The sequence below is a fragment of the Canis lupus genome, chromosome 11 (assembly GCF_003254725.2).
Source record: "Canis lupus dingo isolate Sandy chromosome 11, ASM325472v2, whole genome shotgun sequence".
NCBI classification, from domain to species: domain Eukaryota; kingdom Metazoa; phylum Chordata; class Mammalia; order Carnivora; family Canidae; genus Canis; species Canis lupus.
In genome coordinates, this window is record NC_064253.1 from 54,894,281 (window position 1) to 54,909,127 (window position 14,847).

General features: G+C 45.9%; 1 protein-coding gene across 2 annotated transcripts in view; it reads right to left on the reverse strand.

Moving 5' to 3' along the window:
* Window positions 1-14,847, reverse strand: part of TBC1D2 (TBC1 domain family member 2) — a 50,584-nt gene that overhangs the window by 22,386 nt on the left and 13,351 nt on the right. For both annotated transcript variants that reach the window (XM_025432540.3, XM_025432541.3), the window contains exons 4-5: window positions 9,041-9,174; window positions 5,144-5,340 (exon numbers count right to left, since the gene is read on the reverse strand). In XM_025432540.3, coding sequence (XP_025288325.1) covers window positions 5,144-5,340; window positions 9,041-9,174 — 331 coding nt within the window. The remainder of the gene's footprint in view (window positions 1-5,143; window positions 5,341-9,040; window positions 9,175-14,847) is intronic.

The window sequence follows — 14,847 nt, forward strand, 5'->3', positions numbered from 1 at the left end:
GCTGTGGGCATTCTTGGGTGCAGCCGGAAGGTGGGGTGGGGAGCTGTTGCAAAGTAAACCGGAATGTTTGGAATGAACTAGCTTCTCAAGCTCTGCTGAGAGAGATCACCATTCCTGTGGCTCCAGGATAACTGAGAAGCTGAGGCCATTTTCTGGTTCAGCTGGGCTTCGGAGATGACCTTGGAAACTGCCCGGGCGAAATAACCAGCAGACACTATTGTGCAGACTCATCTGAGGCTCAGCATCAGGCAGATATCTTTCCTCCAGCTTTGGGAGAGTCAGATCTGAAGCCCATTTCATTACTTCCAGTTGCCTCCCCCTTCCTACTCTCCTCCCAGCCCAGGGCCCCTGCTGCAGAAGGAGACAGGGAGAAAGGAACCAGGGAAGGGACAGAATCAGGGCAGGAAGCACAAGATGAGAAGTGCGAGTGGACGTCAGATTCAGAAAACCTGGCGGCTGGCAGGCCCGGGGAGACCACCTGCCCAGGCAGGTCTCTTTGCTGTCACAGCAGGACACTAAAGCCCAAGAAAGAAGGAAGAAGACAAGACTAAAAGGAGCTGGTGAATCCCCACACCATAACAGAGGACCCCAACTCCTCCTAATCGAGGGTCTTCCACTTCTCTGGGATGTGTGGTTAACAGATTTTGCATGGAAACACTTCTTTCAATTTCTTTAAAAATAGAAATAACCCACGTTCATAGCAGCATTATTCACAACACCCAAGAGATGGGAACAACCCACATGTCCGTCCCCTGATGGTGAATGGATGAACAAAACGTGGCATCTACACACAGTGGAGTATTATTCAGCCTGGAAAAGGAAGGAAATCCTGTTACAGTCTACAACATGGATGAACCTGAGGACATTAGTCACAAAAATGTACCTACACAGCATATAGAAATATTTTTTAAATTTAATGAAGAGGGAAGCTTCATGCTGTTTTGAAGCTGTTCGGGCCTTATGATATGCTATGGCACCTCCCCAAGCAGCACCATCACTGGCAACAGTGCAGGGGGTATTCCTTTTCTGGATGTGCCACAGTTCCCTTGTCCCACCCTCAAGGAGGAACATCCAGCTTGTTTCTAATTCCTACAACTATAAGCAATGCTTTGGGACCCATTCTTAGAAAACAGGAGAGCTGAACAGTGGTCTTTTTAATATTTCTTAATCAAGTTATTGTTTGGCCCATTTCAGATTTTGGTAACAGGCCACAAGTTGTCATTTTATTAAAAAAATATTTTTTTTTCTATTGAAGTATAGTTGATAAAATTTTAAAAGTCAACAAATCATCCTTTAAAAATTAATGCTTTATCTTATTAAAGAGCTGATACTTTATTCACTCACTAAAATCAAGGTGGATGGGCCCAACATTGCTGGGAAAAGAGCACTGGACTGAGAGTCCAGCACATTGGCCACTGACCCCTGTGAGGCTGGGTACCAACAGGGTGCAGGTGAAGGAGCACCAGCTCTAGAGTCCCTGGGGCCTTGGTTGCCATTCCAGGTCCGAGAGGGGGTATTTAAGGGGGGTGTTTCAGGAAAGTGAACTTTGGCTTTGTCATATATACACTGGAGATCATGCTCTACTCCTGGGAGAGCCACTTCAAGGATAAGAGAGAAAGTATGGCAAGTGCCCCTCCCCAAGCGAAAGCAGCCAGGGCCCCTCTCGATCCTCCCTCCCTGCACTCTGAAGTCCTTGTACTCTGGACTCTGGAAAAGGGGAGTGTACATTGAGGTCTCTGGCTGGGGTTCTAGGGAAATAAGAGGCTGCACCTTGCTCCCAATGAGTTTCCTAAACGAATTACCCTGAGTGAGCTAAGTGGGCCCCAGATAGGACCTGGAGGAGTTCATCATTCCCATCAGTCAACAGATGGCCAACATCACTACAAACAATGGGCTTCCATCTGCTGGAGCAGACAACCTTCAGGCTGGGTGCAATTTTGTCAATTGGAGAGCCTGAGTCACCAGGCCAAGCAGCCATCTGGTGCTATTCCAGGAGCCTAAATCTCTTGGGGACCAGCATGGGGGCCTGGGACATATAATGGCCTAGGGGGTACTGGAGTGGTCCTATGTTTTAATATGACACCAGACACAAGTGTATTCGTATTTTCTGAAGAGCAGTTGCGATGCTAATGTCTGATGCTGAGCTGTACATGGAGACCACAGAGGAGGCGGTAGGGCTGGGATGAGTCTTGTACCTGGGGAAAGAGGCCAGGGCCTCAGTCCTGACTCTTCCAGCTGTGTGACCTCAAGCCAGTCAGCCACCTTCTCTGAGCTCCTTGAGCATGGCACAGTGAAAAGGGCAGAAACTCGAGAAGCAGACAGACCAGAGTCTGAAACCAGTCTTGGCTCCTGGGAGAGCCTGGGCATGCAGAATCTCTCAGAGCCTCAGTTTGCTCCTCAGGAAAAGGGGGCTGGTAACTGTTGTGAGGATTAGAGATAATGCATGGAAAGCCTGAGCACAGAGCTACAGCCACACTTCACATTGGTTATATATGCTCTTATCTGCTCTTACCTGAGGGTGGGGACCCAAGGTACATCTGTGCCCTCTACAGCATCCAACAGAGTTTGAGATACAAATTCTTAAAGGACTATTAGCAATGACCATTTGGGTGGCTGAGCCAGGGCAAGACCTCCCATGTCCTCCTGTAGCCTCAGGCAGAGAGTACCTCCCACCAAAGAGATGTAGGAAGGCATCTTATAGATGTGGGTGCAGGGAAGTCCAGGGGACTGTTTGCCCAGCTGAGGAACTGGATTCATAGGGTCTCAGATGGGACAGGTGCCCTCCAATCAGCATTTCCACACATCTAGGGCACCACTGGGCACCCCAAGGTTTTGCAGGCCTCCTCTGTCCTACCTCTGGGCCAAGAGTCCATCTTTTCTCCTTTCCCTCTTTGGTTTTAGTATCTAGGCTGGAGGTAAAATGCCAGAGTCAGTAGGGCTGTGGCTTCCCCCGCCTAATACAGGACAAAGACGTGACCTCTGCCCATCACTGCTAGGCTTCACACTTCTTGGGGATGCTTAAGCACACACATCCATATTTCTGAGTCCCTCAGAGGAGTGTGGCATGTATCATAAGGCTGGAAGGAATCAACAAGGAGGGCAGGGAATGCCACAGTAACAGCCAAACCAATCAAAGCCTACACAGTGGGTGGCTGCTGGGTGCCAGGCACTGGGTTTTATGAATCTACACGCAGGCCTGTCCTATAAGCTGTAACTTGTTTTCACTCCACTTGCCAGGGAGCTCTCAGCAGCCGGGGGAGACCTTGCTCATCTCTAAGAGCTTGTCTTTATTTATTAAGAATGCCACATCCTGGGGACCCCTGGGTGGCTCAGAGGTTGAGCATCTGCCTTTGGCTCAGGGCATGATCCCAGGTCTGGGGATCAAGTCCCGCATCAGGCTCCCTGCATGGAGCCGGCTTCTCCCTCTATGTCTCTGCTTCTCTCTCTCTGTCTCTCATGAATAAATAAATAAATAAATCTTAAAAAAAAAAAAAATGCCACATCCTCCAGGGCAGCACAGCCATTGGGGACAAACCTCAATGAAATCTAGGGCTCCCAGACCTCTCTTTCATCTGACAATTCCTGATACTTTGGAAGCAAAAACCAAGCCAGGGGAGGCCACCCAGATTTCCTAGAAAGAAGGGGAAGCTATAGTGAGAGGAGAGGCGGGTTTCTTTCCCAGGCCAGGTTTGGTGTGGGACTTACACTGTACTGGTCCCGGGATGGAGCAGCTGCTCCAGCTCAGCTGAATGCCCTCTCAGGAGCACCAGCAGCCCCACCACAGGAATGGGGTGATGGGAGAAAAAACAGCTGGGCTGCTAAGTGGCATCAGAGGGGGCTTCACACGCTGTAACACTGTATGTGGGCGTTGGTGTGTTCACTGCTGGTCTCTGCTATGAAATGTAAGCCATGCAGGGACAGGACCCATGTCTCTTCCCACTGTTCCCAGCGCCTAGAATACTGCATGCACACCACAGGCCCTCGATAAAGACTCAGTGAATAAATGACTGAAGTGAGAACATATGAACGAATGAGCCTCCTCCTTGGAGAACTCCAATCACAGGCTGCTTCACTAAATGTATCCCCTGACCTACTAGGAGGGAAGCCTCTGCTGCTTCCCCTAATGTCTGTTTATGGGCAAGAAAGACAGGGAAGGGGCAAAACCAGGTAGGGAGAGCACTTTTCTGGACTATCTTCTTCAAAAACAGAGCAGCAGAAAGGCGAAGAAATGTACAAGGGGGAGGCTATTCAGAAGTACACACAGCTTAGCCCCCACCACCCCAGGAGCGAGAGCGGGAGATAGAACAGAAAAAGACTGAGGGCAGCCAAAGCTCAAACATGAAGACGTGGGCCTTCCCCTCAGAGGAAAAGAAGCCTGTCTTCTCAGTGGGGCCCACCCTTGGGGGCATGATGGGGCACCACTGTTGGGATTTTCAGTAACAACTGTGCTAACTTAACCACTTTTACTGTGCCCCCGGGCTGCAGTCCCCATCACCTCCCTGCCATGTGATTCTCACTACTTCACAGTTACCCCAGAACAGGAACATGATTTATTCTCTGGGTTGTATGGTATTTGGATGATTGTAATGTCTGTGTTTGTGTGTGATCTGTGTCCTATAACGACCATGTAACTCCTTTTTGAACTGCTATAATTAGCTTCTCTATTGAGCCTAAATTTTCCTCATCATTGTCCCTTGTTGGGCCTGGCTGGGCCCCAGAGCTACACAGACCTGCCTGCTTTCTCTGTCCCATGAATCCTTCAGTGATCTGTACTGTTACCAGCTGCCAGTACCTTCAGGGGCCCTTCCCAGGACTCTGCATCTAGAGCCCCCTTCTCTAAATATTCAGGGTGGGGTCAGGCCAGGCATAGTCCTCCAGGAGGAGTCCAAGAGCAATCACAAAGTAGGTCCCAGAGACCCTGCCCTTGAAGGGCACCTAGGCTGAGGGTCCATCACCTAGGCTGAGTGTCCACATGTCCTTCAGTCACCAATAGCACAGCATTTCCCACCACCAGTAGTTTGGGTAATAAAGACCGAGATTTTACATCTGCCCAGCCAGGCTAACGTTGCATATCTGGTTTGTTCAAGGGCTCCAGGCTCAGACGGGTGCACTGGAGCCCAGGGTCTCTGGGGCCAGACCTCACCTTCTGAGACTTTAGCTCCTTGGTGAGCATCAAAACCTGCTGCTCCAAGGCCAGCACCTTTTCCTGGGCAGTTCGGGACCGTGTGAGTCCATCGGCAAAGAACGGAAAGGTGTTGTTCTGGCGCTTGGCTTTCTGAATGAGATTGGCGGTCAGAGAGGACTTGGGTGTAGGCTTCGGAGAATCCGCTGGATCTTTCCCTGCTCAAAAGGAGGAACACAGAGGTTATGACTGGGGGCCTCAGTGGTTCTCAAAATTGAGCTTGCTGCAGAAGCATCTGGAGGGCCTAGTTAGATGCAGATTGTGGGACCCTATTCCCAGAGTTTTTCATCAGTAGGCCTGGGGTGGGACTTGAAAATTTGCATTTCTAAAATCTCCTAGCTTGTAGGGGATCACACTTTGAGAACCCTTGGGCTATATATATTGACACTGTCCTGGCTGGGTCCTTCAGCCCATCCCTTAAAGTGTGCCTGTCCCCAGCTCTCGGATCCCTGCCTGCCATAGGCATCTCACACCACACTGCTGCTGTGTGCCAGGGGCCATCTCAAGCACTAGTCCTAGCAGGATGTCTTGTTTCTTATTTCAGGATCTCAGCTCCTACCCTCTTGGCGATTTTCAAAGTATAGAGATTTGTCCATAGACAGGAGTGTGGAATATCTGAACTCTGCATTCTCGCCCCAGACACCAAGTCAAACTCTTGTTTGACTCTTATTACAAGCTAAGGTAGGACACACATTCCTCACAGTTGGCTGTCTCCAGGCTGCACAGTCTATTTCCTCTAGAGCCAGGGTCAGCAACCAATGGCCCACATGCCAAATCCAGCCCACAGCCAGCTTTTGTAAATCAAGTTTTATTGGAACACAGCCACATTCATTTGTTTGTGCATTGTCTGTGCTGCTTTCACTCCACAAGGGCAGAGTTGAGTACTGGCAGCAGAGACCATATGTTGCCATAACACCCCCAACATTTACTACCTGGCTCTTTATAGAAAACATTTAAAAAAAAAAAAAAAACATTTGCCAACCATTGCTGAATTTCTTATTTTATTTTTAAATCAAATATTTTATTTTATTCTTAAATCAAATTAAACATCAGAATTACTCACTCATCCATGATGCCTTGTCCTGCCCTGCCCTCAGTCTATACTTTAGGGATTTGCCATTAGCCTGCATCCAGAGACATTTTAATGGCCTGACTATATGGTCAAAAGACCTTAAGAATCTTGTTTATATTCGCAATGTGCATACACATTGTGCCCATTATGAGGTACCAACAGAAGAAATTTTCCTTAGCTCTCAGCCCTAGAAAAGGCTTTTCTTTTTCTTTTTTTTTTTTTAAGGTTTTAAAATTTTCCTTTGGTTTTCTTTTTTTTTTTAATAAATTTATTTTTTATTGGTGTTCAATTTACCAACATACAGAATAACACCCAGTGCTCATCCCGTCAAGTGCCCCCTTCAGTGCCCGTCACCCATTCACCCCCACCCCCCGCCCTCCTCCCCTTCCACCACCCCTAGTTCATTTCCCAGAGTTAGGGCTTTGCTTTTTCTAAGAAAATATATGTTTATTCTTACAGATGCTGGAAATAATCTAATGCTTGCATTTCTTTCTTTGCCTTGGCTACTGAGCAGCTCAGCACCACATCTGCTGCCCACTCTTAGCTATTCTGTAGGATCTTATCTTGATCTTACCTAAATTTCCTATCCCAAATTACTCATTTATTTTCCCCTGATATTTTAAAAAAGGCTATTATTAGCTTTAATAAACTATTCTCAATTCTTTTGGGACTGGGGTGTTAAAAATAAGGATGTGGTATGGGATCCCAGGTGAAGGGACAGGCAGGGCTTACAGGATGATTTGAATAATTTAGCATGTTTCTTCTGGGGCCAGCCAAACAATCCCGAATGGATAAGAAATTACTCTAGGTTAACAGGAATCAGAACCTCCTTGGCCTTGTTGAGTACAAGAACAGAATGATTTTGTTCTAGACTTAACAGAAATCTGGACTGCAGACTGCAGAGCTCAGAGGAAAGCAATGCCTCTTTCTTTCCTGCCACGAGGTATAGAAGAGCCCCTGTGTGTGTGTGCAGGGGGGCTCCCTGTAGCCCTTGGGCCCTCTGGTGACACCACTCTCCACTAACCCTGAGAGCAGGCAAGGTAGGGATCATTGCACCCATTCCACAGTCAGAGAAAATGAGGCCTAGGAGAGTGGTCTTTAGTCATTGCTGTAGGATTTCATGGGTGTGCCACAGGCCTGACTGGGCAGAGAAGAGGGTAGGAGTCATGGAGGGGAGCCCAGACTCCCATCCCCTGCCTCAAGTCTGCTTTGATCTGCACTGTAGATTAGATTTTATCTATGAGGGGTCAATAAAAGGTATCATGGCAATAAAAACATAGTGTGAAAAAATCACTGCTTTAGAAAATGAGGCTTTTTCTAAAGCCTTGGCCTGAACCTTAATTCCTAGTTCTGCACCCCTATGCAGCCATGAGTGAGTCACTCTACTTCTCCGTTCTCCATTCCCTGATTTGGTAAATGAGAACAATGGAACCTACCCCTTAAAGAGGTCAAAGCAGGTGAAGTGCTTAGTGGTCGTGAAAGAAACTTGAGAAGATTCTGTTCAGTGACTGGAGCCAGTCAGTCCTAAAGGACCAGATATTGCGGATTCCATTTATATGAACTATTCAGAACAGGCAAATCCATAGAGACAGAAAATCGAACAGTGGTTGCCCAGACCTGGAGGGATGCAAGGTTTCTTTTCTTTTTTTTTTAAATTTGAGAGAGAGAGAGAGAGAGAGAGAGAGAGAGAGAGAACAAGCAGGGAGGAGGAACAGAGGGAGGAGAAGCAGACGCCTTGCTAAGCAGGAAGCCTGATGTGGGGCTTGATTCCAAGACATAGGGATCATGACCTAAGCCGAAGGCAGATGCTTAACCAACTGAGCCACCCAGGCGCCCCTGGATGCAAGGTTTCTTTTTGGGATAATAAGCATGTTCTAAAATTTAGGATAATAAGCATGTTCTAAAATTGATTATGGTGAACTGTATACTTCAAATGGTGAGTTGTTTGGTATGTGAATTATATCTTAATAAAATTGTTACCAAGGGGAAAAAAGTGCTTAGACTAGCCCAGGCACAAAGTAACTGTATATATGAGTGCTGGTTTTATTATTATTGATTTGATGGGGTATTGATCCCCCCTTGCACTGTTCACTGTGATCCATGGGGCCTCACCAGATGCTGCTTCAAAGAGGTGCTTTTTCTGGAGTCACTTCTATACAGCCCAGGGATCCTTGTTGCCAGACAACCCCACAGTGCTGTTTCAGCCAGTTTTCTTACAACTGTTTCCAGATTACAGAATGTCCTAAGGGCACCCATGCCAATTAAAAAAAAAAAAGCCCACCATCCCTGACGGTATGGGCCACTCAAATTTTGTGAAATAATAAAATGCTATGGAATAGCTGAGTAGACAGCTAAAGGTCACTTGCTCTGCTTCTTCAGGCAGATCTGATTTTAATTACCCCAGAGAGGCATCTTTATATCCTTTCCTTATAAATAAAAAAAAAGTAAGAAAAAAAAAGTGAGAGATATTTTCATTTATTCAAGAATCATCTGGAGACGGGTGGTGGCGATGGTTGAACAACACTGTGAAGGTGCTTTATCCCACTGAACTGTGTACATATGGGTCAAAATGGTAAATTTCATTTTATACACATAACATTATTGTGTATTTTACCACAATAATATTGATAAGGAAAGGAGTCATTGCTACTAGCCCCATGGAAACCAGGAGGAGTCACCTGCAGAGTTTCATGTTGGACACAAAAAAGCACAAGTTGGTTTTGGGGGAAGATAAAGAGGGTGTTTACTGGGTCTCTGAGGGCAGCCCAAACCTGAGTGGAGCTCACCTGGAGTGCTGGGGTCAGAGGGTAAGGGCTGCTCCGCCCTCTGAGGTTCCGAACTCAGTGGAGGATCTTCCCCTGGAGGTCCGTGGCCTGTTCCTTGGGCCTGCCTGTTGCCCCGAATATTGGACATCGTGTTTCTGAAAGGAAAACAGGAGCATGAGGCTGTCATCCTGCCCCCTTGTCATACCCCAAGCAGTCTGCCAGGCTCCAGGAACCCTGCCAGATGCAGCCCAGAGCCACTCCCCACCCTCTCACTCTCTCCTTTTCATTTTCTCCCTGTACTTACCACCTACCACACACAATATTGCTAAACAACAATACAAGCCTGATTCCCCTGCTCCCAGCCCCACTGCTGGAGCATAAATTCTGGTGAGTGCCGGGATGTTCGCCTGTTTTGTTCACTAAAATACTCTGAATGCCTAGCACAGCGCCTGAGACATGGAGGGCACATGCTGAACGAATGCCAAACAGACTTGCCAAACTAACTTTCCTGAAACCTTCATCTGGTTTTATAACTAGTTAGTTCAGAAATCATCGGTGGCTCCCTACTTCTGCTGATGAAAGTTCCAAACCCTTCCTGGATTCTTTCCCCTTGCTTTCTTTGCTCACTCAGATCTGTTCTCCTTGAGGCCTTCATTCATCATCTCCTAGCCTCCAAGGAGTTTTACTGCACTTTGTCAACAGACTACCCTTTGACCAACTACTTATCTAGGCTGAACAGTGGAGTCATTTCTTCAAGAGCTGGGCACTAACCTACTGCCTGCTGGTACCTGGCACTGGGCCACACATGCCCAGAGTGTAGGCTCAATACATATTGGGTTTGCAGGAAGGAACTAGACAGTATCAATGGCTGGCCAAGGACCAGAGACCACAGAGAAATTCATAATGAGTTGGATGAAAGGAGAGTTTAACAGAGTTTATTTTCCCTTTGCAAACAGATAAAAGTAGACATATGCCAAAATTAATAAGGAGGAATGATTAAGGAGTTCATTAGGTCAGTGTTTTTCAAACTGCAGGTTGTGAATCATTGACCACTGTAAAATCAATTTAGTATCATGACCAGCATTTATTTTATTTCATTTTTTAAATATTTATTTTAGAGAGACAGAAAGACAAAGAGAGATAGAGAGAAATGCATGCAAGCAGGAGGGGTAGAGGGAGAGGTAGAAAGAATCTCAAACAGACTCTGCATAAACATGGAGCCGAACATGGGGTTTGATCTTATGACCCTGAGATCATGACCTGAGCTGAAACCAAGAACGAACTTGGCTTAACCGACTGCACCACTCGGATGCCCTGTAACTGGCATTTAAAATATTGAATGGAAAATATTAGAATGCACCCCACTTAGAAAGGGTTAATATTTTGTAAGTTATATATATGTGTGTTCTGAGCCATAAAATAAAATGTACTTCTTACTGTGATGGTGGTCAACAGTCTGAAAAATAATGCACTAAGAGGTCATTTACTTAAAAGGCAGCAACAGTATGGTCAAAAAAGAAAGGGATGTGAAGGTCTGTAGATTGGTGATGGAGTCCTGGTTTTGCTTCCCAAACACCTAGGTGCTAGATAAACATCAAACATGTCTCAAAAATACTGAGCCAAATTCCCAGGAAAGGAAGGGTAATTCTTAGGGACTAAACATGGAAAGGTGAACTTCAAGTGAGAAGGTGAATGCGTAGATTAGACCACTCCTCCACAAATATTCACTCCTTTCCTACCACTTCCTCAGGAGCAGAGTGCTTCCTCTCTCAGCTTGGGCAGGGCAATGTGATTTGCTTTGTCCAAAAGGATGTTAGCAGATGTGATGTAAACATAGCCTTAAAATGTCCTTGCATATGGAGCTTGCCCCCTTGAAGAACACGCCTCAGGCAGCTGCTGGTCCACAGAAGATGAGAAATATGAAGAGCAGGCTTAGATCTTAGCAACAGCTTGGAGTCAAGACCAGGTGAACCTAGCCTATATCAGCTGAATCCAGATGTGTGAGAAACAAATGTTTATTATACGACACTGAATTTTGAAATGTGTGTTTGTAGCATTATTGCTGTGAAAGTTGACTTAGGACACGAGTTTGTTCTGGGGTCAACCATTTGCTTTTTCATTGAGATATAACTAACGCATAACATATTCATTTCAGGTGTGCAATATATTTATTCATCATAGTGCAAAATGATCACCATGCTACCTCTAGTTAACATCCATCACCACACAGAGCTACTAGATTTTTTTTTTTCCGTGTGATCATGGATCAACTTTTGATACCAGAGACCTAGAACCTTGGTTGCAAGAGAAGAAAGAAAGCCAAGGTTTTGACCCAAACAAACTGCAGAGTTGAAACTGAAATTCTCACATACTGCTGGGAGTCCTGTGAAGGGGTGAGTTATGGATCAACACAAGGAAATTCTAGCTGAAGACTCCAGGTTCTTACAATACTTTGGTTTGGTTTTGGTATCAAGATAATATTGGCCTTCTAGAATGAATGGGGAAGTATTCCCTCTTCTTTTTTTAGGGGGAAGATTTTGTGAAGGATTGGTATTAATTCTTCTTCACATGTCTGGTAGAATTCAGCAATGAAGTTAGCTGGTCCCAGGTTTTTGGTTTTTTTTGTTTTTGTTTTTGTAGGGGGTAGTTATTTTTATTATTAATTCAATCACTTTAAATGTTACAGGTCTATTCAGATTTTCTCTTTCTTCTTGAATCAGTTTTGGTAATTTGCGTCTTCCTAGGAATTTGTCCTTGTCCTCTATGTTATCTAATCTGTTGGCACAGAATTGTTCACAGTACCCTTTATAATCTTTGGATTTCTGTAAGGCTGGTAGTAATGTTCCAACTTTTGAGCCTGACTTCAGCAATGTGAGTCTCATGTCTTTTCTTGTTCTGACTAGAGGGTTGTCAATTTTGTTGATCTTTTCAAAGAACCATTATTTGATCTGAAATTCATTTTTATTATTTTATTTTTATTTTTTTAAAAAGAAAATATTTTATTTGTTTATTCATGAGAGACACATACACACACACACAGAGAGAGAGAGAGAGAGAGAGAGATAGGGGCAGAGACACAGGCGGAGGGAGAAGCAGGCTCCATGCAGGGAGCCCGATGCAGGACTCGATCCCGGGACTCCAGGATCACGCCCTGGGCCTAAGGCAGTCACTAAACTGCTGAGCCACCCAGGGATCCTCTGAAATTCATTTTTAAAACAAAATCCAGTTTTTTGGCATAGTTGGGTTCAGAGTAAGAAATAAGATTGTACTTTAATGCAAAATACAGCTGACTGATGGAAGGAAAAATGAATCTGTTAAATTAAGAAGACAGAAGAAATTAGAACTCAGCATTCCCAATACCTAACTTTGAAATTTGGTCTCTGGCTCCTTTGGCTTTGTTATTATTATGATCCTACTGTATGGAGCCTCTGACTCCTTGCCTCATCACTTCCCCTTCCCAGTTTTCTTTCCCCACTCACAAATAAAAGGGTAGCAGTCTTATTAAAAAGAAAATAGTAGTCATGAAGAACACTTTTTTTTTAAAAGATTTTATTTATTTATTTGATATATACAGAAAGAGTGAGAGAGAGAGAGAGCATGAGCAGGGGTGAGGAGTGGCAGAGGGAGAGGGAGAAACAGGATCCCCTCAACCCCCCCAAGCAGGGAGCCTGATGTGAGGCTCAATCCCAGGACCCCAAGATCATGATCTGAGCTCCAGGCAGATGTTTAACCAACTGAGCCACCTAGGCGCCCCTGAAGAGCACTATTTGCTGAGTACCACTTTGCGCTGGTCCTGTGCCCAGTCCCATTCCATGTATCTCACAAATCACAGCTACATAATCAAAGAGAACTCAGGAACACATTCTTATATTAGAAGTGCTGGCTTGGTAGGGTGACCATCATTGTTGCCTCTGCTTCCTCTTGCCCAGGAAGTGTAGCCTCCCTAATGCCAGGGGCTCATAAGCAGTTATTTCTAAGGTAGGGGAGGGTATAGAAACTCCAACTCAATGGTAGCAAAGAGGCTCCTAAGCTCTAGCATACATCTCCTCTGGGAATGAGGTGCTCACTCACTGCTAACACAACCTAGCTGGCTACTACCCAGCCAAACTATTGCACAGGAAGAGGTGTCTGCATTTCATAAATTTATTGACCTTATGTGGAGCAGTCCATAGGTCATTTTCTGGGTAGGATTAGCTCCAGGTCTGAAAGGCCTCGTCAGTGTGGGGGAGTGGTCATAAAGACTTGCTCTGGAAAGATAACCTTGGGCAGGCCATTTATCCTCTCTGAGCCTGGGTTTCCTGATCTGCAGTGAGGATGAGGAATGGGTCCACAACACATAGTGACTGGGCCCTTCCATGGGCCAGGCACTAAGCTGATACTAGTCATTCAATTCATTTAATCCTCACAAGAGCCCAGAGAAGTGAGTACTATCACCTCAATCATACAGAGAGATGTCTGTATGGGATGCAGATACTCTGGGATGCAGAAAGGATAAGTAACCAAAGCTAAGTAAGTGGAGGGTGGCGGGGGCGGGACTGAGTGTCAGACCTGGACATCAGACTTCAAGGTCTAAGAACTTAACTGTTATGACACTACCTCACAGGTTTGTCCAGACAACTCAGTGATGGTGCAAAGTACCTAGCATGGTGCTCTGGAAGCACTCCTACCTCTTCCCCGGCGTATGAGCCAGGCTCATGGCAGAGCCCACAGCAAGCTCTAAGACCAGCCAGGGCCCAGGGTGTGGGAGACAAGAGCAACCTCAATCTTACTGGGCCTCTCAGCAGCCTAGGGCAAGTAGCCCACTTCTTGCACTTTTTCCTCACGTTTTCTATGGGTTATTACAAATGTCAGGAGGGAAGTAACCAACTGATCTTCTGAAACTTCTTCCTTTCTATCTCTGCATCTTCTCTCTTTGACTTCTGTTTGTGGCTTTCATCAGGCACATACCTGGCTTAAGCTTCATGAGACCACACTGGATACACCCTGGCTGGATGGCTAGATTTCTCAACCTCTTCTCCCCTACAGCAGGTTCCCAACACACCCAGTTCCCTCCAACACCCCCTGAGGGAAGATCCCCTGCAGGGCACCCTCCCTGTCCATGGAGGGGCTCATCCATGCCCACCCTGGAGGGGCTCATCCATGCCCAACACCCCCTAAATCTCTCTCTGCAACTCAGATAACTCTCCTGAGTTCCAGGCCCCTCTCTCCAAATGCCTTGGGGGGCAGTTCTACCTCCAGCCAGTAGGCCCTAGAGGACACTTATCATTTTTTCCCTAAAACCTGCTTGCTTCTCTTCTAGAAACAGCATCACCACCTTCCTAGTTTCCTGAGGGAACTCAAGCACGGAGGCTGACAGGGAAATGCTGTGTCTGAGTCACAGAGAGCCAGGGATCTCTAATCCAAGTCCAGGGAACTGTAGTCTGCTTCTATAGAGTTTCCAGTCTGTCTGAAATCCACACAGAAAATAAGCACTCCAACAGGATCAGTATTGGATACAGTTTGAATTCCCAAAAGCTTCCTTTTCTTCAGTTAGATTAACAATAGTAGTTGTAGACGATAGAAAGTACTTAGCATTGCCAAGTACAGTTCCAAAGCACTTTGCATGCATTAACCCATTTAATTCCCACGCTAATCTTGTAGGGCAAGCACTATTGTATTTACTTTTCTAACAATTTAAATGAAGCACAGAGAAATCAAACAAGTTGCCAAGGGCACCACAGCCTATGACTGGCGGAGCTAGGACACAAGTCCAGGCAGTCTGCCTCTTAAATTCAGGCCATCTTGCTATCTTCTTATAAACTATCTAAAACAAATCCTACTGGTGGGAA